Source organism: Asparagus officinalis, chromosome 4 (assembly GCF_001876935.1).
Source record: "Asparagus officinalis chromosome 4, Aspof.V1, whole genome shotgun sequence".
NCBI classification, from domain to species: domain Eukaryota; kingdom Viridiplantae; phylum Streptophyta; class Magnoliopsida; order Asparagales; family Asparagaceae; genus Asparagus; species Asparagus officinalis.
This window is the reverse complement of record NC_033797.1, coordinates 62,849,603-62,875,844: the sequence shown is the minus strand read 5'-3', so window position 1 is coordinate 62,875,844 and position 26,242 is coordinate 62,849,603. Positions and strand designations below refer to the sequence as shown.

General features: G+C 38.0%; 1 protein-coding gene across 1 annotated transcript; it reads right to left on the bottom strand.

The window, feature by feature from the left end:
- On the bottom strand, positions 8,735 to 25,905 carry LOC109837580. Its single transcript, XM_020405889.1, has 2 exons — positions 25,769 to 25,905; positions 8,735 to 9,758 (listed from the first exon to the last, which is right to left on the bottom strand). Exon 2 carries the CDS (start codon positions 9,735 to 9,737, stop codon positions 9,003 to 9,005), a length of 735 nt encoding a protein of 244 aa, XP_020261478.1. The 5' UTR covers positions 9,738 to 9,758; positions 25,769 to 25,905; the 3' UTR covers positions 8,735 to 9,002.

The window sequence follows — 26,242 nt, the reverse complement described above, 5'->3', positions numbered from 1 at the left end:
AAATCTTCTTTTCCTGGGAGCTCTTGAGGCTCAAGGGTGCAAGTTTAATGGTGAAGGTGGAGCTATCATAGTCACCAGGGGCGCTACTGCTTTATGAAAGGGGAGCGTACGAGGAACTTGTACAGATTGGTAGGCAGCGTCATTTACGATGAGGTTTCAGTCACAGCAGAGAAGACTGATCGATCAAGACTTTGGCACATGCGTCTAGGACACATGAGTGAAAGGAGTCTGTAAGTACTCCACAGCAAGGGCATGCTTTCAAGAATAGCTTAATGTAAACTTTACTTTTGTAAGTTGTGTTATGGGGAAGCAGCATAGAGTATCTTTCTCTACTTCGTAGTATAAGTCTAAGGGGTTGCTAGATCTTGTCCGAAGGCATCCATTAGGGGTGTGAAGTATTATGTTACCTTCATTGCTGATTTCTCTAGGAAGCTTTGGGTCTATTTCTGGAGGCAGAAGTCTGAGATTTTTCAGAAGTTCAAGGAGTGAAAAGCATTGGTGGAAAATCAGAAGGGGCTAAAATTGAAAGTTGAGGTCAGATAATGGAGGTGAGTATACCTCTGGGGAATTCAAAGAGTATTTGACTAATGAAGTCATCTAGCATCACTTACGTGTGTTAGGATGACCAGAACAAAACAGAGTAGCTGAACGCATGAATAAGACACTAATGGAAAGAGCCCGTAGTCTTTTGCTACAAGCAGACATGTCTGAAGGTTTTTGGGCAGAAGCGGTAAATCATGTGTTTTATTTGATTAACAAGTCACGATCTACACTCATTGATCTTTAAATCCCAGAGGAGTAAGGCGAGGAGAATTAGTGGACTACTCGACTTTACACATATTTTGTTGTCCAGCGTATAGTCTTGTAGACAGTCAGAAGAGAAACAAGCTAGAGTCCAAGTCGAGACAATGTTTCTTCATAGGATTCACTTTTGGAGTCAAAGGGTACCGGTTATAGTATACTGAGACTCAGAGTTCCTTTACCAGTAGAGATGTGGTCTTTGATGAAGACGCTATCATGCGGGCAGATTCAAAGACAGAATATAAGGCGCAAGGTGGAGCTCCAAATGCTCCTACAGATTCTCGGGTACAGTACGTGGAGTTTTTGGAAAGCCCTACAAGCCCTAGTGGGCCTATCAATGAGACTCCAACCGACGATGGAGACAGAGCTAATACATAGGAGGAGCAGCCAATAGCATTGAGACGCTCGAACCATACAATGGTGCCACATACAAGATAAAGTTGGGAAGACAATGATCATGTATCTTTTGCTTTATTCACAAAAGCTAGATACCCATATATCTTTAGAGAGGCCATTAAAGTAGATGATCGTGACAGGTGGATTACAACCATGGAGTAGGAGATGGAGCTTTGGAGAAGAATTAGACATGAGTTCTGGTTAATCTTCCAAGAGGCTCAAAGGTGATTGGTTGCAAGTGGATCTTTCAGAAGAAAGATGGTGAGCAATTCAAGACAAGGTTGGTTGCCATGGGATATGCTCAGAAGTAAGGAGTGAACTACAATGAGATTTTTTTTCTCCTGTAGTCAAACATATGTCCATTCATTTGTTGTTAGCTATTGTTGTACAATATGATTTGGAGATGGAGCAGATGGACGTTAAAACAATATTTCTGCATGGAGAATTGGAGGAGCAAATTTACATGAAGCAGCCTGAGGGATATCTCCGCGAAGGTGAAGAGGACAAGGTTTGTCTTCTTAAGAGGTCTCTATACTGGCTTAAACAATCTCTAAGGTAGTGGCAGACTGGGCATCCAACATATTTACTATTATATGTGGATGATATGCTGATAGCTACAAAGGAAAGGGCACAAATCGAGGAAGTCAATCAGTTGTTGAAGATGGAGTTCGACATGAAGGATATGAGAGTAGCCAGGAAGATCTTAGGTATGAAAATCTCACGAGACAGGGTTTTTAGTAAACTTTGGATGCTCCAAGAGAATTATATTCTCAATGTGTTGAAAAAGTTCAACATGGATGAAGCAGGATTAGTTTCTACTCCTTTAGCCGGTCACTTCAAATTATCCTCAGAGCAGTGTCCACAAACAGTTGTGGAGCAGGAAAAAAATGACTCAGATACCATATGCGAGTGTGGTGGGATCGCTGATGTATGTTATGGTTTGCACTAGGCCTGACTTAGCCTATGCAGCAAGTTCAGTCAGTCGATTCATGTCAACTCCAAGAAATCAGCATTGAGAGGCGGTGAAGTGGATTCTGCGTTATCTACGAGGGACTACAAAGGTGGTTCTATTATTTTAGTCTTTTGATGATAAGGGGTTCAAGAAACTACAGGGACACAAGTAACAGTTCGTGAGAGGATGGGGCTTGGTTCCCCTATGGTTCCTCTGATAATCAAGTCAGCTAGTAAACTTGAGTGGGGAAATTAAGAACTGCATAAGTTCTTTGGTGTAATAGAATTGCTTAAGATAGCATAAAATTAAGGAATTCATATCAGAGATCCAAAAGTCCTTTCAATGTTAGAATAATACCTCTAGTTATACTGGTGCTGAAAGGGTAGAACTGTTATTTCGGTCGAGCATAGAATGGCGGTAAGTAGGTATGAGCTGGCAGCTACGTCAGCACCTAATTTACAGGTGTCGCTCCTTGAGTGGAGGAGAGATTACCTCAGCATTAAATAAGAAGTGATCTGAGGCATGACGGTGCCGACGTGGTCCGATGAGTCATGAAGGCTATTGGGGTTAGAGACATGATGGCGTCTGCCAAGCATTAAATGTGATGCTGACATGTTGTCAGTGGGAAAAGCTCGAGGTTAAAGTCATCCTTTAGCTTTGTCAAGAAGTGAAGCCTCTTGAGTCGACCCCGTAAAGTATCGAATAGCTGGTTGAGTGGGCTTGTAGCGAGTCGTCTTCGACAAGAGAACTGACAAGTACCGCCCTTCGGGTCTACATAAGGGGATGTCGACTTGACAAGTAGGCTATCAGGATCCTTGCTGGTCTTGGCCGCCAATTTGATTGTGGCATTACATGTAGAAGTATATCTGTCCATTGTTGGCAAAGGGCTGCACTTTAGCGAGAGAAACACCATAACAATTCCTAACCCTATCGGTGGGTCCAAGGCTGAAATAAGCTTTCGTGCTGATTTTTGCATTATTTTGCTTCGTATACCTATTTTCACCTGCACTATATCATCTCAAACAATTATTAGTACCAAATAAGAGTTTGTTATTACTCAAATAAGAGCTAATGTACGGACTATGTCCTAACAATCTCCTCCGTTTGATAATAACAAATTTAAAATTTAAAGTACATATATATATGCATATTTGACACAGATCACACCATGCAAGCACATGTAATTATAATATATATAATATATATATATATATATATATATATAATATATATATATTAATATATATATATATATATATATATATATATATATATATATATATATATATATATATATATATAGTAATATATTATATATATATATATATATATAGTATATATATATATCGTGGCTGGCGGCCACACAACAAATACACACACACTACTGGAATATAAGCACAAATACCCTTTCATGCAAAAAGAAAAGATATGCAATGCTCCTCCTACATTCAAGCATTCACGAAAAAGTGTAATCAAGCACATATATTGTCAAAAACTCCCCTTGAAACAATGCATTAACTATTTTTCAAAATTTTAAAAAAATTAAAAACATGAAACCACTTGACTAAAACCCCACTCATGCAAATATCATCAAAAAATTTAAATTTCATAGTAATAGCAAAAGTTAAAAACACACCCACGGGTACACTTCATACAGTGTGCGCTGCAGGGAGTTAAATGAAAAATGTCCGCACAAATAGATTCTCGTGACCTCCTCATTTAACTTCCCCAAATCTCTCTCGTGACCTCCTCTCTCCCAGATCTCAAATCCCAGATCTCGTGAGTTCCTCTCTCTCCCCAAATCCTCTCTCCGACGCGAGCCGCCTACCACCGCGTGAGTTCCTCTCTCTCCCCAAATCCTCTCTCTACGCCAGATCTCAAATCCCCCCAGCCGACGGCGATCACCTCCGCCCTCTCTGCCGCGACAGGATCACCTCGCCCCCTGCAGCCGACTGGGACACCTCCCGCCCTCCTCTGCGCAACCAGACGGGATCACCTCGTGCGCCCCCTCAGCCGACGGATACCTCCGCACCTCTACAGCCCGACGGGATCATAATTTCTAGCTAACATCAACTCAATTCCCATGCCTAAATGCGGAACAAATTTCATAGGTTACTTTGGCGCCTGCATTGAGACTATAACTTGTCTCCTTTTAGCAAGCAGGGGTGTCACCTGCGTCTGCAATCTTGCATGCCAAACCTTTTAAGTACCTTATCGATATAGCTCTTTTGTGATAATCCAATAATAGCCCCGAGAAGCGATCTCGATGTATCTGGATCCTAATATAAAAGAGGCGCCCCAAGATCTTTCATCTTAAAATTCTTTGATAGAAATCTCTTGGTTTGTGCAAACATGCCTATATCATTAGTGGCAGCAAGATGTCATCGACATACAGAACCAGCAAAATATACTTACCTCATCCACTGAACTTGGATATATCACAGTCATGCAACAATGCTCATCTCGAAAACCGAACCGATGTAGACTATTTGTCGAAACTTATGATACCTATTGACGAGGGAGGTAGCTTGAGTCCATATATGGATTCCTTAATTGCCAAACCATATTCTTTGGGTCTCCTGACACAAAGTTTTCTGGTTGCACCATATAGATCATCTCATCAATCGTCTCCATTGAGAAATGCAGTCTTAACATCCATCTGATGTAACTCAAGATCATAATGAGCAACAAGTGCCATGATTATTCTGAAAGAGTCTTTCGATGAAACCGGAGAGAAAGTCTCTGTATAATCAATTTTTCCTTTTGAGTATAGCCTTTAGCCACAAGACGCGCCTCTATACCTCTCCACATTACCGTTTGCATCCCGTTTGGTTTTAAAAATTCATTTACAACAATTGGTTTTGCACCTTCTGGCAATGGGACAAGTTCCCAAACTTTATTGTCTTGCATAGACATTATACTCTTCATTCATGGCATCAATCCCTTGTTGAGATTAGAACTTTTCATGGCCTGAGAGAAGTGATTGAACATCTTCTAACATTCCACTACTTTCCTCATGTTCTTGGAAATACAATGTAATCATCCGAAATAGCATTTCTTCTCTTCTCTCGTGGATCTCCTTAATGGCACTAGTTCTTGAGGTTGTGAGTTTGTTCTTCTGGAATAGGGAGTTATTCAAATTATCATCTTGAGTTCCGGATTTACTTCTTGAGCTAACAACAGGTATAGGAACCTGAATATGTAAAGAGTAACTATATGGATTGGATCTGAAGCCAATTCCTCCTCAAAACTAATGTCTCTAACCTATTTCTCCCCCCAAACTCAACATTCAGGATATCCATAGAGCACATCTTTGTGCGCTCTGTATGGACTATTTCTTTAGGAGTATGCTTATTTTATTTTATTTTTGTGTGGTGTGGTTGGTGGGGGGGGGGCGGGGGGGGCGATTGCATTTCCATCTAAATGCTGTTCCCTTAGAGATTTTACACATTGTGTTTGTTGATAACCTATTATTATTTGCAAGCGCTGATGTTGTTTCCATGCGCATGTTGACATACAAATTGGATCGGTTTTCAATGATTTCTGGACTTGCTATTAACCATCAAAAAAGCAATATTTTCCTTGCAGGTGTATTTAAAATAAGGTGAGAGTAGAATACTGCATGATATTGGTTCTGCTGAAGGTAATTTACCAATTAAATATTTTGGGGTTCCCTTATTTGCTGGTAAGATTTCTCATAATCATTGCGAAGAACTGCTTGATAAATTAGCAGCTAGAGTGAGACACGGGGTTCTTACAAATTGTCCTATGCTGGGAGGTTAGATATTGTCAAGTCTATTCTTGGCATGCATTCATACTAATCTAGTATGTAGATTTTACCTAAGAGGACTATTAGGAAGATTGATAGCATTTGTTCTAAATTTGTCCGGGGATCGAAAAACGCATTTCGATCACTGCTTGGAATGCAATGTGTTTGCCTAAAAACAGAGGAAGTCTGGGATTGGTTTGTGCACAGCATTGGAATAAGATGATAGTGATAAAAAATCTATGGGCAATTCGTAAGAAACGAGATCTTCTGTGGATCAAATGCCTTCATGGCCATTATTTGAAGCATGCTGATGACTAGAGGATTCAATCAAGAGTTCGGAAAAAGCTCTTGCAAATTAGAGATCTGCTTATTCTATAAAATAGAGTTTTGTTGATTCTATGTTACGTTCCATATCTACTTGGATGGTTGGTGGAAAGTTTTCAATGTCTATGGCATATTTTTAAACTTTTTGTCATGATTTTCCCCTTATGAATTGGACAAACACAGTATGGTGTCATCCTTTTTTTTACCAAGGCATGCTTTTATTTTATGGATGGCTATGTGGAAGAGACTTTTGACTTGGAACAGATTGGTGGACGTGGAGATTATTCAGGCTAGTCTATATATTTGTGCAATCAGAATGAAGAGGACGTTGAGCATATTTTCTTTCATTGCCTTGTCTCTGCTCTGATATGGAAGGAGATAGTAACTTGATTTGGATATCAGACGGCTACGATGTGGACTGATGAAAATGAGTGGTCCTGTGCAAGGATAAAGGAAGAACTACGAGGAAAAAAGTTATGTATTAATTAGGGGTCACATTCTGTATTAACCCCTCAAATTAGAACAATGGATGGAAAGTTGTGAGAGATTGACATGTTATGAGTGATCTTTGTATTCGTACCTAAACTTTGTGGGTTTTGCATGTACTTTAATAAAGAAATAATAATAATAATAATAACATGTATATTTTTTCATATTCGTTTGCTTAATTATGGTTAATTTGATTATAAAATCTAAAATTTATTGTGCATAGTTTAAGGAACGATATTAATTCAAATAAAATTTAAAAATATATCATGTATTCTTTTGCATATTCAATAACTTAACTATGGTTAGTTTTGATTACAAAATCTAAAATTTATTGTACATGATTTAAGAAACGATATTAGATCAAATAAAATTTAAAAATATGTCATGTATTCTTTTGCATATTTGTTTACTTAATTATGGTTAGTTTTGATTATAAAAATCTAAAATTTACCGTGCATGATTTAAGGAATAGTATTAAATCAATTAAAATTTGAAAATATTCCATGTATTTGTTTGCATATTCGTTTTACTTAATTAAAGTTAGTTTTTATTATAAGATCTAAAAATAGAAAAAATGAAAAGAAAAGAAAATTCCACATGTTGTTTTTCTGGTGTGTTTAGATTCTAGCGAGCAATTAGACGAGGATGACACGCGTTAGAAAAATTTGTGAAGGAAAAAGATGACGTGTCATGATGTGGAGTGTTTAAAGTCATTTGATGTTACTTTTTAAAGTATACCCTAATATATATAATAATATATATAGGATAATACAAAATATAAATCAAACTATAAAGTCACTTTACAAATAATCGGATCAAAACTCAGCCATTTTTTTTTGTAAATGAAAAATTTTATTCATCAACCAATATGTAAAGAGTATGTACATCAAAAATCTCATCACATTTGTGAGATAACAAAATTTGTAACTAAAGCTCAATGAAAATCTTTGTTTGAGCTAGAACACAGTATTTTTACTCTTCATATTGACTCTTCAACAAAAAACACAACCTGAAGACAGATATCAGGTGTGTACAACCTGTACATGATTTCCTGAATAGCAGAGATCCAGAGATCAGACCATGAGCCAAATACTCCTCCTATGAACTCCACGTTGAAAGACAACCACAACTAGTTTTCTGCTCCTGCTGTGCCTATAAGGAAATCAACCAGTTTTTGTTATCCCTAGGTAATTCACTGTTAAGAACTACTGTTAGTAATTCCAATTTGATGCATTTGATGAGTTGCTCAACAGTTTTGGATTTCTATTTAAAAATTCTCCCATTGCATTCCAACCATATATTGTAGATAGAGGAGGTGAGAGTCATCCTTTTAACATTGATCTTGAAAGCTTTTCTCCTTCGGTTAGCTTCATACCAGTTCATCAATAGATTCCAATCACAACTATTCCAACTGAATTGTAACCAATTCATAACTCGATTCCAGACATCACTCGAAAACTTGCATTCAAAAAACAGGTGGTTTCTAGTTTCAGCTTCTGAACCTGCACATAACAGACATTGGTTGGATTGGATGACCCTTCTTCTCAGCAACTTATCTTGAGTTAACAGTCTATCTTGGACTGCTAACCAAGAGATGAAAGAGTGCTTGGGGTAATTTAGGCTCCCCCAGATTGTTATATTCCATGACACTTTATTTGTAGTGGGGATTAAGGCATGATATAATTCTGACAGGATGATTTTAGAGTCCTTGCAACAGGAGCTGATTAAGCTTATTAGATTTTCCTCTCCTCCACAATAATCCTTAGCTTTATTTCTGATTTTCAGCAGCCGTTTCCATAACCAGGAATCACTTTTTTTTTTTCTACCTGTCATATTTTGTTAGAGCAATGTTTGTAACCCTAAACGATGCCAGAGTTGTTCTACCGCCAGGACCAGAACTGAAATGATCATGACAAATAGAATTTTATTTTCATGAGCAATAAAAACCACTGCAGTATAATATATAACCAAATGTCCTACTTTACAAAATATCATGCATGAACTGAACAAAACAAACTGGATATATTCTACGGAACAAATCAAAACCGTACACAAGCCATATATTATGTGTGATATTAGATACAACACTTATAAGCACCACAAATTTTAACTTCGCCAGGCACCTCGGTTGCCTCTTATTCCAATCTACAAATATCACAAACTTCCACATACTTAAACCTAAACCAAAAACACACAACGTAACACAAAATTTGTACAATAACACCACAAACGAACGCAACCAACATCAAGAGACACCTCCCCTCAAATCTTTTAGTAAACAACTCTCCTCTGTCCACCCCAACTTTCCTCAAACAAGTCTAAGATTTGATCTTCCACCACCTTCTTCACTTCCTTCTCCACTAACTCTTCTCCAAATTTCTCTTCACCCATCCTCTCATTCCCCATTCCCATCTTCTCCAACTCTCCAATAATATCCTTGCACGTCTCCTCGACCTCCTTTATTTCCTCCTCCATCTTCTTACTCAACTTCTTCTCCTCCCCAAACTCCTCCACACTAAGTATCTCACCACCATTTTCTGCCTCATCTTTCGGCACAACAACCATCTTCTTCTCTTGTACGTCACACTTTATATCAAGCATCATCCGGTCCTTATCATGACCATATTCCCAAGATGTAGTGCTTCCTATTTTGGACAACATTGGCTCAATAAGAGAAACTAGGGTTTCAATGGCTTCATCATACCATTTTGGGAAAGACTCGGGAAGGAGGGCGAGCTCGTTGACCATGGAGAAGAGGTAGGAGGATGGAGGGAATAGAGTCATGGTGAAGTCCTCGAGTGAGAGGATGCGGTCATCGATGTAGGAGAGGAGGGAGAGGTATCGGTTTTCTAAGGGGTAGATGATGGGGGCTGTGAATGAGGCTAGGGTTTTGGTTATGGAGCCGAGAGGACTGGGGGAATTTTCTGCTTGTTGGTACGTTTTATGGGCTATGGTTAAGAGAGAAGTTGCCCAGTTGTGGAGGAGACGTGGCCTTGGATTGCTCATGATTGAATTTGATATTGAAGCCTGTAATCCATGTAGAAAACAATAGATGAAGGGTATATCAATTTCATGTAGATCTATGTGAGAAAAAAATACAGAAAAATATCAGAATTAAATAAGAAGCAAAATACAAGTATAAGGCGTCTTGAGTACATAAAGCATTAATAATCGCACATAGAGCCCCTGCATTATTGGTGTTTTGAACTTACTACCCTATAGTTAGTATCATTGTTGCAGATAGACCATCGGCGTTAATTTTTTTGACTCTTCCACTGTTGATGAAAATTATGGTAGATATTACCCCTTAGCTGAAATTAGTAGTCTATCTGAGGATAACAGTGGGCTAAATACCCATATTGGTATTTTAATTCAACCCCATTTCCCAACAAGGTATTTTAATTAGGAAATTCGGCGATAAGACATTTTAATTGAATAAAATTACCATTTAGGTCCTTTTTCTCGTCGGCGGCCACTTTTCCGGCGAGAACTCATCACGTGCGTTGCACGTGGGGGCTTAATCTGTGTTTAAGATGCTGATTTAGGTCTGTTTTCTGACGTGGCAGGGAATTAACTCTCTCTCTCTCTCTCTGCACCCCTGACCGCCCAGCCCCCTCAACCACGCACTGCCTCCGCCTGATCTCCAGCTCGTCGCTTTCCAACTGCCGAAACCCCTGAGCTCCGCCCTCAACTCCTCCGGCGCCCCAAGCTCTCCCTCTCTCCTCCCACTACACCAGCCTCCCCTTGTTCAAGTTGTTCCTGATCCAACCTCCGTTCGTCGCCTCGTCGACCAAGGAAACCAACACGCTGCTCAGGAAGAACCCCAGCGCCAGCGTCGTCAGAAACAGGCCCGTGCTCATCGACTTCATCCTCTCCGGTCCGGAGCCTCTCTGATGAAAAACTCCAGCTGCCCAACGTAAGCAAAGGCCTCGCCGGTGCCCACCAGGAAGTACTGAGGAACAAGCCAGAAACAGCTGATCTTTACGCCGCGCTCGACCTAAAACCGCCTCCTCTTGTTCTCAACGACCGCGGACGTAGCCATTGCCAGCATTCCGAACACGAGCCCAATGGCGACGCGCTGGAGGCTGGTCATGCCTTGAACGTTGTGCGTGAACTTGCGGGCGAAGGGGATGAGGAGTCTTACGTTGAGAGAAGTTATCAGGAGGATCGTGAGGAAGAGGAAGACGGAGAGCGAACCTGAGAATGAGGGGAAGAAGATGAGAAAGAGAGAGAGAGAGAGAGAGAGAGAGAGAGAGAGAGAAGAGAGAGAGAGTTAATTCCCTGCCACGTCAGAAAACAGACCTAAATCAGCATCTTAAACACAGATTAATCCCCCACGTGCAACGCACGTGATGAGTTTTCGCCGGAAAAGTGGCCGCCGACGAGAAAAAGGACCTAAATGGTAATTTTATTCAATTAAAATGTCTTATCGCCGAATTTCCTAATTAAAATACCTTGTTGGGAAATAGGGTTGAATTAAAATACCAATATGGGTATTTAGCCGATAACAGTGCAAAAAAAAAACCTAGGGTATATCTTCATCTGCAACAACTATGTGGGTAGTATGTTCTTGTTGGGGATGCACCCCCCCGATGCGATTTGGAAATAGAGATTTGTGAGAGAGAGATAGAGAAAAACACAATCATAAACACACAAGATTTACGTGGTTCGCTTTTCAATGTGAGAAACTACGTCCACGGCCGTCGCAGGAGAAAATTTTATTATTTTCGTCTTAATTACATCATGCACTAATCAACTTTTTTATAGATATAAGGGTATTACAAACAGGAATAGGAAACGGATCAAAAAACAAACTGGGCCAAAACCCGACTCGCGGTCGACTGCGCAGCTGCTCAAAATCCAGAAAAGTCTCTGGACTTTTGACGGTTGATCACTGCGCCACTCGCGGTTGACGCGATGAGGTCTGCTGCTGATGGTTTCTCTCTGGACTTTTGGCGGTCGACCGTCGCACCACTCACGCGTCAACCGTGAAAACGCTAGAAGCCCAAGAAGTCTCAGGAGCTTTGGCGGTCGACCCGCTGCGTCATGCGCGGTCGACCGCTGCGTCATGCGCGGTCGACCGCGATGAACTTCTGACCTGTGCACCCTTGCTGTGCACGTATGCTCATGCGCGGCCGACCGTGATCCTGTCAAATTGAGTTCTTCGTCGTTTTGCTTGAACTTCATCGCCGTTGACCCGATTCCTTCAACTTTTTCTGTTTCCTCTTCAATCTGAAGTATAGGGAAAGTCTGATAGTTAGGCTTCACATATCCTAACAATCTCTCACTTGGAGACTAACTATCAATCTCTATCATCTCTCTCTGCGACGACGACCTCCATATCATCAAGTACTGAGGCCAACTGAAGTTGAACACAACTTCAGTTTGTCCGTAGTGACAACCTGTACTGAGGCCAACTGAAGTTGAACACAACTTCAGTTTGTCCGTAGTGACAACCTTAGTAAGCATATCAGCTGGGTTCTTGCTTCCTTGAATCTTCACAAGTTCTAACATGTCCTCGTCCAACGCTGATCTTATGAAGTGATAATAGACTTGTATGTGTTTGGTCCTTGCATGAAAAGCTGGGTTCTTCGTCAAATAAATTGCGCTCTGGCTATCACAGTGTAAGACATTCTTTTCACTTTTCTGTCCCAACTCCTCCAAGAAACCTTACAATCATATCATCTCCTTAATTTCCTCTGTCACAACAACATATTCATCCTCTGTCGTTGATAAAGTAACGATCTTCTGTAACTGAGAAACCCAACTAATAGCTGTAGAGTCCAAAGTGAACACGTATCCTGCAGTGCTCCTTCTCTGGTCTATCTCACCAACATAGTCTGCATCAACAAAACCCTGCAGAACTAACTTACTTCTCTTGAAGCATAAACATTCTTCTATTATGCCTCGTAGGTACCTTAGAATCCACTTTACTGCTTCCCAATGCTGCTCTCCTGGATCTGACATGAATATGCTCACAGCTCCCACTGTATGGGCAATGTCAGGTCTCGTGCATACCATGGCGTACATGAGGCTTCCAATGGCTGAAGCATATGGAATCTTAGCCATGTAGTCTTTTTCTTCATCAGTCTCAGGGCACTGCTCCTTAGTCAATTTGAAATGACTAGCTAACAGTGTGCTAACGGCCTTAGCACCACTCATCCCGAATCTCTTAAACACCCGCCTAATGTATTCGCATAGCCATAGTATGCCCAAGAGCTTGTCTCTACTGATCTTCATCCCCAATATCTGCTTCACTGCGCCTAAATCCTTTATGTCAAACTCACACTAGTAGAAAAATGAGCAACCTAGACGGAAATTTTCGTCTAGGTTGCTCTATGTTCCGTCTAGATTGGTTTACCTAGACGGAAATCCGTCTAGTTTGCTCAATCTAGAATATTTCCGTCTAGATTGTCACAAACTAGACGGAATTCCGTCTAGGTTGCTAATCTAGACGGAAAGCAACCTAGACGGTTTTTGTAATTTCCGTCTAGGTTAGCAACCTAGACGGAATTCCGTCTAGGTTGACAACGAAGGAAAACCGTCTAGGTTGGTTCAACCTAGACGGAAAACCATCTAGGTTGCACCAACCTAGATGATTTTTCGTCTAGGTTGTAGTAAAACCAATCTAGATGGATTTCTGTCTAGGTTACGGCAACTGCTTCTTCAGCTTCTTGATCTCTCTCATGTCTGAACCGGCTACTAGCATCTCGTCGACATATAAAAGTAGAATTATATAACTGTTGTCAAACTCCTTGACGAAGCAACAATGATCAGCATTGCACCTGGAGTACCCGTTCCTGTGCATGAATCCATCGAACATTTTATACTATTGCCTTGGAGCTTGTTTCAGACCATACAAGCTCTTCTTCAATCTGCACACCATCTTCTCTTTGCCCTTCTGAGTAAACCCCTCTGGCTGCTGCATATATATCTCTTCCTCTAGGTCACCGTACGGAGGAAAGCTGTCTTTACATCTAGCTACTCGAGATGTAGATCTTCAGCTACAACAATACTCAAGACTGTTCTGATGGTAGTCAGTTTGACTACAGGAAAGAAGATCTCTGTGTAGTCAACTCCTTCTCTCTGCTAAAATCCTTTCACCACCAATCTAGCCTTGTATCTCTTGGAACCATCATGTTCCTCCTTAATTCTGTACACCCATTTGTTGCTCAAGGCCTTCTTCCCCGCTGGTAGCTTTGCAAGTTCCCATGTCTTGTTGGTGTTCAAGGATTTTATTTCATCTTTCATAGCAAGCTCCCACTTACTCGCATCATCCACTTGAAGTGCCTCATCATAAATTTTTGGCTCTCCACCGTCACTCAGTAGCAGGTAGTTCAGATGACCTCTGGGTTGTAGTGATGGATACTTCGGATTAGGCTTGGGGACTCTTGCTGACCGCCTCAACTCTCTAACGGACGAAACAGGCTCTCCATCTTCATTTGCCTCCTCTGAGGTAGTCTCATCCATCAACTCTTCTTCTGCTTCTTCTTCATCAGAACTGGCTTCGGAATTACCTCCATCTGAGGCATCATCTGACTCGAAGTATGTGGGATCAGACTACACCGAACTAGTGGACTGAACGACATCACGATCTTTGCAGAGGACTGTTTCATTAAAGACCACATCCCTGCTTCTGATGATTTTCTTGTTCTGCTCATCCCAGAACTTGTAGCAAAACTCATCACCACCATAGTCAATAAAGAAACATTTCAATGATTTAGGATCAAGCTTGTTTCTTGCATGATCACTCAGATGAACATATGAAACACATCCAAATACTCTCAGGTGACAAAGATTTACCTGTTTTCCACTCCATACTTCTTCAGGTAATTTGTGGTCTAAAGGCACTGATGGTCCCCGATTGATCAAGTAGACAGCTGTGTTGACTGCTTCTGCCCAGAATTGCTTTGGAAGTCCTGCTTGTAAACACATGCTTTTGGCTATCTCGGTCAACGTTCTGTTCATCCGTTCTGCTATGCCATTCTGCTGTGGTGTACCTGGCACTGTCCTCTCCAATCTGATGCCACTGTCATAACAGAACCTCTTGAACTCTGAATCTTCATACTTGCCTCCATTGTCTGAACGAAGCTTCTTTATCTTCAAACCGGTTTCGTTCTCTACCATAGCCTTCCATCTCTTAAAGACTTCAAACACTTCTGATTTGTGTTTCATGAAATAGACCCAAGTCTTCCTCGAGTGATCATCTATGAAGGTCACAAAATATAACCTTCCACCAGTGGATTGTACCGATGCTGGACCCCACACATCTGTGTGAACTAGCTCAAGCTTCTCTTCTTTAGGAGTTCTGCCAACCCTTTTGAAGCTTATTCTCTTTTGTTTCCCAAGAATATAGCTTTCACATAAGTCAATGTCAGCCGACCTCAAACCTAGTAACTTCCCATTCGACTGCATAACCTTCAGGCCTTTGCTACTCATGTGACCAAGCCTCTGGTACCACAAATTTGGGTCTTCCTTACTTTCAGCCACTACAATGGAACTACGTGCATCTATCGTTATGTAGAGAGACCCAGTCTTAGTACCACGGGCAACAACCATGGATCCCTTTGTGACCTTCCACGTTTCACATGCGAAGGTTGATACATATCCCTCTTTCGCCAATTGTCCTATGGAAATCAGATTCTTCCTCAAACTAGGAACATTTCTCACATCACTCAGCTTCCATGTAGACCATTTGAGTTTGATCTGCATGACTCCTTTGCCAACAATATCATAGGGCTGATCATCACCAAGAAGACTTTTCCTAGATTTCCTAAAACATAGTTCTCAAATAAATCTCTATTTGAGGTAGCATGAAACGAAGCTCCTGAATCTAGTAGCCACAACTCAGTCTTGCTCTCCAACGAGCAGATTAGGGCATCATCTGATTCTCCTGAGGCCACGTTCGCTTCAGTCTTGTTCTCCTTGTCCTTCTTGGGTTCTCGGCACTAATTCTCATAGTGGCCAAACTTGCCACAATTCCATCTTGTTCTCCTTGTCCTTCTTGGGTTCTCGGCACTAATTCTCATAGTGGCCAAACTTGCCACAATTCCAACAGTCAATCTCCTTCTTGTTCTTGCAATTTTTGGACTTTGACCTTCCGTTCCTCGAGTTAGGTCTTCCTCGGCTATTCCCTCTATTTATGTTTCTATTTCTATCTCTGCTCTCAAAATTCAAATGCCAACCCTGAATTAGAAATTCCTTCCTCTTGTCTTCTAATCTCCTCAATCATAATCATGTCCACCACCTCTGAAAACTTCAGTTTTGATTTACCACATAATCCGCTAATTGAAATAACAATACCCTTCCAACTGTCGGGTAATTGACCAAGTATCAAGAGGGCTTGGATTTCATCATCAAATTGAATATTGACCGAGTTTAATTGATCCGTGGTCTCATTGAACTCGTTCAGGTGTTCCTTGAATTTCTGGCTCTCGGACATCCTCAAATTAAACAACTTTTAATGAGATGTACCTTATTCGCCGCAGAGGGCTGCTCATACATACTGGACAACGCCGTCATGAGATCCGCCGTCGTATTCTGATTCTTGATGTTGAACGCTACTGATTTCGACAAGGTCAACCTGATCGCTCCAAGGGTCTTTTGATCCAATAGCTTCCACTCCACATCCTTCATATCCGCCGGCTTCTCTCCCAAATGTAGGTATAAATCCTTCTGATAGAGATAATCTTCCATCTGCATCTTCCAGAACCCGAAGTTTGTTCCATCAAACTTCTCAATCTTGGATGTTTCCTTCTCAGATCCCATGTTTCTGATCTCAAATCGCCCGCGCCGAACCTGGTCGCTCTGATACCACTTGTTGGTGATGCACAACCCCCCTGATACGATTTAGAAATAGAGATTTGGGAGAGAGAGAGAGAGAGAAACACAATCACAAACACACAAAATTTACGTGGTTCGCTTCTCAATGTGAGAAACTACGTCCACGGCCGCCGCACGAAAAAATTTCACTATTTTCATCTTAATTACATCATACCCTAATCAACCCTTTTATAGATATAAGGGCATTACAAACAGGAATAGGAAACGGATCAAAAAACAAATTGGGCCAAAACCCGACTCGTTGTAATAGGAAACGGATCATAAAACAAACTAGGCCAAAACCCGACTCGCGATCGACCTCCGCGCCACTCGCGGTCGACCGCACAGCTGCTCAAAATCTAGAAAAGTCTCTGGACTTTTGGCAGTCGACCGTAGCGCCACACGCGGTCGACCGCGACGAGGCCTGCTGCTGATGGTTGCTCTCTGGACTTTTGGCGGGTGACCGCCACGCCACTCGTGGTCGACCGTGACGAAGACTGTAACTCCTAGTTGCTCTCGGGATTCCGCCACGCCATGCGCAGTCGACCGCGATGAACTTCTGACCAATGCACCCTTGCTGTGCACGTATGCGGTCGACCGCCGCGCCATGCACGGTCGACCGTGATCCTGTCAAACTGAGTTTTTCGTTGTTTTGCTTGAACTTCATCGCCGTTGACCCGGTTCCTTCAACTTCATCTGTTTCCTCTTCAATCTGAAGTATAGGGCAAGTCTGATAGTTAGGCTTCACATATCCTAATAGTTCTAAAGAAAAATACTGCAGGAGGGTCCATGTGCCATTAACCTGTACAAATTGAAAAAACTTCCAACTCTAATACCAAATATAATCTAAATCTCACATGTACATATGTAGAGATTGTACTTTCCCACTCTATATATAGTCATATGCTATTAAAAGTACTCTACCAAGATTATGACTAATCAAAGGAAGGGGTTAAGGATAGTTAACCCGAGCAAGGAAAATCAAGGACGGTTTTATGATTTGTCTCTATGCGGTTCATATGGGATGCTTGGTTCATATGGGATGCTTGGAACGATTTAGTTCTGGAAAAATTATTTTTTAAAAACCCTAACCTAGCTCCCAAACGGTTGAGCCCGTTTGGGCTAAAATATCCCAAACTGTTTAACCCGTTTGGGAGCTCTGTTTGGGACTTTTCAATCATCCAAACGGTTTTAACCGTTTGGGATATATTAGCCCAAACGGTGTTGACCGTTTGGACTATTTCGACTTGTCCAAACGGTTCTTGGAACCGTTTGGACAGATCCATTTTGTACTAGGCCTAGATTTCAAAAACAAAGGCACCCAGGGTTTCCAACTTGAAAGCGAGGAGAGGACTTGCATGCATTTTCATTAGTTACGTGGACGCATGGGTTGCATCCTTCGTGTCAATATTAATGAATATCTAGATACGTGTATCTATTAAACTAATTTATTAGCACTTGCATTTCTTAAACTCATGGTTGGGACAAATTGGGGCCAAGTGAGAAAATTGTTCCAATGGAATAATTTTATCCCTTTGGGATATTTTGAGTGGGGTAAAATTGGATAAGTGGGATAATGGGACAACTTGAGCATTTGATTTGACAATTCATATGAGATAATTGATGATGTGACACATTATTAAAATATAATATTATCTATTAATTACTTCTAAATTAACTTATCCAATTGGTTTAGTATATTATTATAATATAAACATTATTTACTTTAAATTAAAATATAATATGTTGTACTATAATTACTAATTAATATTATTAATTATTATATTACATTATATTATATTATATTGCTATACTATATAATAATTAATATAATATATTATTTTATTTATGCAAACATATAATATGTTATACTATAATTACTAATTAATATTATTAGTTATTATGTTACATTATATTAGTATGCTACATTATATACTAATTGATATAATATATGAACAATATAATTAATATAATACTTTAATAATATATTATTTAATTTAATATATTATAATATAGTATCATATGATATAATGTACTTTATAAAATATTATAATATTTTATTTTATTCAATATAATATTTTTTAAAATTTTATATTAAAATTAAAATTATATATATATATATTACAATAATATATATTAAAAGGTATCATGTTATAGTATAATATATTATATTATTTCAAACTATAGTATTATATTATATTATATCATAATATTTTACTAATATTAGTAATTATTATATTATATTATAATAGTATGTCATATATATAATAACTATAATAATATTTTATAAATTAATTATATAATATGCTAATTTAATATATATTGATATATAGAGGTCATAGGTTTAAAATTTACCAGATAATATTATTATTAATGCTTTTTATTCAATATAATATTGTTTAAAATACTTATATTAATAATTAAAGTATGATTATGTGATTAATATTATATGTGTGTATGAAGTACTATTTATATAAATATATACGGCTAATGTATATAGTACAATAATAATTTATTATATGTATATAATAAATATATCACATAACATGGTTTATATTATAATATATTTTATAAATTAATGTAAATATACTAACATATTTATTAATTTTAATCATGTTATATTATATATTATACTATATATTATTATTGGTTAATATAATATCACACTATAATTATATTGTATCATATATATATCAAACTACAATTATGTACATTACTATATATATATAATAGTATATATATTATTATATATTATATATATATATATATATATATATAGTATATATATATATATATATATATATATATATAATATATAATATTATTATATATATATATATTAGATGCACAATTACACATAATATTATATATTAGAAGGTTATCATGTTATAGTATAATATATTATATTGTTATTAAACTATAGTTTATATTATATTATATCATAATATTTTCATTATTATAATTATTATATTATTTTATAATAGTATTGTCATATATAAATAACTGATATAATATTAAACTAATGATTTAATTATAATATCTAATTTAATATTTAGAATAGAGTCATGTTAGGTTAAAATTTACCGCATAAATTATTATTAATGCTTTTTATTCAACTATTGAATATTGTTAAATACTATATTGATAATTAAAATTTATTAGTATAGATATTATATGATAGTAATTATAAAAACTATAGCTAAAGTGTAGTTATATTTAGTACAATAATAAATTTATTATATTAATATAAATAATATAATCACATAAATGGTTTACTATTATAATATATTTTATAATTAAATGTAATTCACTACATATTGTTAATTCAATAATATGTATTATATATGTATACTATATTAATTATATTGGTTTTAATATAATACACTATAAATATTAATTGATACATATTAATATCAACTACAATTAATATAAATATATTATATTATACTCTATTTATTAAAATATTTAATTAATTGTGTCTATTATATAATATAGTATGTGATATTGCATAATAATATATAATAAATATCATAAAATAAATTATACATATAAATTAAACTATAATAATATTTTATTTTATTACATGATAATATAATATAATATATTGAATATATTATTACTTTATATTTTATATATCATTTCATATATTTATAATATAATTAGCATGTATTAGTTAAGTAATACAAAAATGTTTGAAAATTATCTCAATTACCTTCAAAGTGGAACAAATTTGTTCCAATATAGAGGATGGAGAAAATTTTTACTATTAGAATAATTTTTGTGTATGAGTGGGTAATTTTATCCCAAGTGGTGAAACTGTCTCACTAGTGTTCCAAAAAACTAATAACACAAAAAATTAATATCCTTGTTCTATTATGCCAATGAATGAAATGGAATCCCCAAAATTATCCCATTATCCCCCCAAATGTCTCAATGAATAACCCACCCTTAGAGTATCCTAACAGAAGTGATGACTAAATTGTGATTGTTGTGATAATTCGTAAATGGAAGTTAGACATCGGCGATTTTGAAATATTTGTCGGTTCAATGATGAGGATGATAAAGAAGCATCTATGTCCTTTGCAACTTTAATTGGCAATTTATAACTTTAGAAAAGATCATAATAAATCTATGAGCCCCAACCACAAGTAAGAAGCTAAATCAAACTCCAAATCCATGAACCCAGTTACACTATATACGGAAATACCCAAATAACTAAAAGAATACAAAATTGCACACTAAAACTAAAATTTTGGTCTAAATCCACAAAATCAAAACCTTTTCTTGGAAATGCTCTAGGGTAGATCGAGAAAACACTAATGTGGATTGAAATTTAGTTTAAGAGGAAAAAGATAATTTTTTTATTAAAATAAATTGTGGAAGTTCATATAAAGATGACCATGAAATGGTTGTGTAGAGGGAAAGTGAAATATCTAGGGGAAGAATACATGCGGAAGGGTAAAATGGGAAAATAAATTTCTCATACATACCCGTGACTTAAATACTATGGGTACAGGGGTCTGCGCTAATGAAAGAATAATTCAGGGGGTTTTTGGCTTTTGATTTTCTAATTGGGGGCTGAAGACTTTGCTTCTAAAATCTAGGGGGTTGAAGGTAATTTTCCCTTTAGTTTTCAACCATAATCCTTGGTCTTCTGATTTGGTGATAGATAAGGTTAAGTTACATGCATATTCTTTGCTGGAATTGAAGTTACTTTTTCTTCCTATTGAGCTCAGGAATTAGTTTCTAGCCTACAACCTTCTTGACATGTACGTAAATTTACCAGGGGTATTTTTTTTGTTGTAATGCAATATTTGGGTGCCGGTGTATGTTTTGCTTTCCTCCTCTCGAACTTTGTTTCTTTCTAATGAAAGTATATTTGTTGAAAGTATATTTGGTGTGTTTGATCCCGAAAGTAGACCATCCAGAGTTTGCCTCCCAATTTCGGCCTATTTCATTATGCAATGTCTCAATCAAACTAATTTCTAAGGTGATCGTCAACCGCCTTCGTCCTCTTCTCAAAGATATTATATCACCGACTCAGAGCAGCTTCATTCTAGATAGGGCACTATGGATAACATTGTAGTAATTCAAGAAGTCATGCATTCTTTGATGCATAAGAAGGGCAAGCTCAGGGCCATGGTTATGAAGATTGATCTAGAAAAAGCTTATGATCGGATTAGTTGGGAGTTCTTGTGGTGGGTTCTTATGGATCTTGACCTTCCTTCCGCTCTTATCTCACTTATAATGTTTTGTATTTCTTCTACTGAAATGAATTTACTTTGGAATAGGGAATGACCTCATACTTCAAGCCTTCAAGAGGACTGCGACAAGGTGACCCTCTTTCCCCATATTTATTTGTGCCATATTTGAATAAACTGTCATTAATGATTGAAGCGGAAGTGATGAAGGGTGTGTGGAAACCGTTCCTTGCATCACGTGGGGGACCCCCATTATCGCATCTCATGTTTGCGGATGATCTAATTATTATGGGTGAAGCTTCAGTGGAGCAGTGTCAAGCTATGATGAAGTGCCTCAATAATTTTTGTAAATTTTTAGGTGAGAAAATTAACCTAGCTAAGTCTTGTTTTATCACCTCTCCTAATGTTGCTAGGTCCATGGTGAATAATATACAGTCAAGCTCGGGTATTTTGCACTGTACTGATTTGGGTATGTATTTGGGTGTCCCATTACACATTCAGAAGGTGCATACTCGAACCTACGACCATATCCTCCATAAGATAAAGATGAAGCTTGCATCCTGGAAAGCCAAACACTTGTTACTCGCCGGTAGAGCCACTTTAGTCCAATCGATCACTAGCACGATTGCAACATATACTATGCAGACCTCGAAACTACCTTTGTCGGTGGAAAAAGGAGATCTTGATTCTTTGAACAAAGATTTTTTATGGGGTTCTACAAATGAGAGGAAGAAAGTGGCGTTGATGAAATGGGACAATTTTTGTAAACCGAAGGAAGTTGGTGGGCTGAGTATTCGTCGAACACATTCCATGAATATGGTTCTTCTCTCCAAGCTTGGATGGCGATTGGAACAGGGTGACGAGAGTCTCTGGGCACGCGTTCTTCGATCGAAGTATTGAAAGGGAGCTCCTTCCTCTCATTTGTCGTTAAGCCTGCTTCTTCCCATATATGGCACAACATCGCTGCAAGCAAACCTCTGGTTCGTATGGGTTGCCCTCGGGTCATTAGAAATGGTAAGGCCACACGGTTCTAATCAGACTCCTAGTTAGGGAATAAACCACTGGTGGAAGTCTTGGGTGAGGAGAGTTCACACAGTCGAGAGGATCTAACAGTCCACGACTTCCTTCAACATAAGCATGATTTTGGCAGCCTCATTCAAGCTCTACCCATAGTCTTCAAAATGATCTAAGACTGCTCATGCCTGACATGAGTCATGAAGATAAAATTGTGTGTGGGGGTACTCCGACGGGTGTCTTTACTATGGGTTCTGCCTACAGATTATTGCTTGGGACATCTCGTTTGGAGGGGCAATGATACCTAGTTTGGAAGCCAAACTTACCACCTCGGATCAAACACTTCATGTGGCTTGTGATGCACAATAAGGTGCTTACAAGGGAGGCATGCTTTCAAAGGAATATTACTTGTTCAGCAACTTGTCTGCGTTGTGGTTTTGCTACAGAAAACATCTTGCATCTGATACGGGATTGTAATTACTCTCTTTCCATCTAGTCCTATTAGTTGAATGAAAGGAGATTGGAGAAGTTTATCGCTCTTGACTTGAAGGATTGGTTGCGATTTAACCTCTCCAACTCAAACTTTCTTGTCGGCAACAACATCCCTTTGAATGAGTTATTTTGTTTTGTGTGTTGGTATATATGGAAGTGGCGAAATGGTTCTATTTTGCACCTGATTTTGTTTGGCCGTCTAATACTTTTGGTATTATCATGTCCAATGTTTTAGAGTATAGGTGTCTACGTGAGGTGCCAAGTGTGGCTCTACCAAAGGAACTCAGGATGGTAGCATGGAGGGGGCCACCTAGAGGGTTTGTCAAGATTAATGTAGACGCAGCAGCACGAGGGACTCTAGGAGAGCTAGCCTTGGGTAGTCTTGCCCATAATGAGGAAGGATATTGGTGCTTTGGCTTCATACGACGGTTGGGATATGGGCATATTACCAAAGCAGAATTGTTTGCTATTTATCATGGCTTTGGAGTTGGCATGGGCGAGAGGCTTGCGAAATGTTATCATTGAATCAGACTCCTTATTAGCTGTTGATAAGGTGAATGGGGCTACCAATCCTACTGATCTTCTACATCAAGTGGTTCGGGCATGAAAAGAACTACTGCAACGTAGCTGGAATTGTTTTATGGTGCACATTTACCGTGAAGCTAATATGTGTACAGACTATTTAGCAGCATATGCTTATAATGGAGGTTTTGAAGTTGCCCAGTTGGATCACCCACCAGGCGAACTTCGGAAACTGTTACAGGAAGATATCATTGGTGTTGGTAGGCCTAGGGCTATTGTTGTATGATCTTAGCGGTCCATGACTGCTCAAATGTACCAAAAAAAGTATATTTGGTGAGGCAAAAAAATATAAAAATGAAAATAAAACAAAAATTAAAAATGAAAGAGCCCTATTACAGTTGAATTTACAGGGGAAAAGTTCAATGCATAAATATTGGCAGCCTGACTTTTACTTGTAACATCTACCTTGAAGATGACTTAGGGACCTTGGTAGCTGGATATAGTCATGTCATATTTATAGGGGAAAAAACCACCAAGAGCACCTGATAGCTAGATATAGTCACTTTGTATTTATAGGGGAAAAGCACCACCAAGAGCACTAGGTGCGCTCAACCTTCGGAGCATATAAGAGCATAAAGTTATAACCGTCAACTCTCACCAAATTACCAAAACCCTCGAGCTTTGATAGCAGGAACCTTTGACAACTTACATCCAATAAAAGTGTGCATTGATATGAAATTATCAAATTACTGAGCTTTACACTCTATGGATCAATCACTGTATATACATGCTTAAGGTTGCTTCCTAGAAAAATTTCCCATGTATATAATTTGATCTCTTGACATACTATCACATATATATGAAATATTGAAATATACTAAACCTTATCTTGTTTGTAATTTTCCCATTCCAGCTAGATCAAACCCAGGCCAATAGTCTAATCCAAACTCAATTACGACTCAATATGTGAAAATAAGCTAAGTTGATCCATGATAATCCACTAAAGTAGTACTATGAGGACTTTATGGAGAAAAGCTATCAAATTTTTAATAGGGTAAATCTAACAAGTTTTGCACATTTTAAGATTAATTAGCCTTTCCTAAGATTTATAAACTATAAGTAACTCTGCCTGGTTTGACATCACACGTTAAATTCATGCTTGCTCATGTCTATTTTTACATTTTTAACCATAAAATCCATTTTCCTACTTGCTTCGTATTCACCTAAGTCAGAGGTCCTTTCCTCACTCCTTTTATTAATTTTTATTTGTTCTGTTTTTTTAAAACATTTTGCAGACTTTTTGGGCACTTTGTCTGTGAAAATTTGGGGCTCCCGCTGTTTTGGGGATTAAGTGAAAAAAATCGAACATTTTGGGGGATTTCGTGACAAGCCCCAAAGTTTGTAGGTTAAGTGACATTCATAAAAGTTTAGGGGGGTTATCTCCAAATTGGGCAATTTTTTTAATTTTTCATCTTATTTTTGTTTTAGCCTTTTAGGCGTGGGTGGTTGGGCTGGGGAGCGGGGTGGTGGAACTGAGACTTCATTTTCTAATTATGTGGTTTCGCTAAATTTTGTCAGTACACGCTGACTTCACTTGAGATCCTGAAAAAAAAAAATTCACTTATGGCAGTTCACATAAAGGAAATTTATCGATTTAAAGTTCAAAATATTGGTTACTCTATATGCATTATCTGTTGCTAAATCCAATTAGTAAGGAAACATTCAACTACGTACAATCTCATCACTTTTTCGAGATGACAATAACATGCAAAATAGTATAAGAACACATGTAATCTTACCCTAGAAAATTTTGAGTGTTCTCACCATTAATCAATTCTCTACTATCTCTGTCCAACAAATTTGTTACACAATAACTTTGAGGGAGACAAGCACGCAAGATGCAAGCATAAAAATCCATCATTTTCACAATATATCCCACAAACTTGAAGAAACAAAAAAGGCAAAAAAAATAAAATTAATGGTTACCTTGGAGTTCCTTCAAGAATTGAGAAAGAGCTAGCTGATGGGAAATTGCATAATCAAATAAAGGAGAAGAATTGAAAAAAAAAAGTCTAAATTTGGATTTACGGTAGAGAGAAGAAAGGGAGAGACGATGGTTTGGCTTGAATTGTGGGGGACTGATGGTTATCTTAAGGAAGCTCCCGTTTTTGATGGGCATTGCAGAATTAGGACACTTGTCAACTGCTTAGGACCTTCTGTCTAAGAGTTACATGCAACCTTTCAACCTCAGCTGGACCCGAGGTGGCAAATTGGTCTCAATTTTAAGCAATCTGATAATTCTAAATATGGATATCTGGCTGATATATCAACACTTCAAAGCCACGATGAATATTATAGTTTTATATTATAATATATTAGAAAAATTATGTCAAGGTCCTAAATTTAAAGAATCAATATGACCCAGTCCCTTCTATTCTTTCCCATGTGCAATAGCCCTCA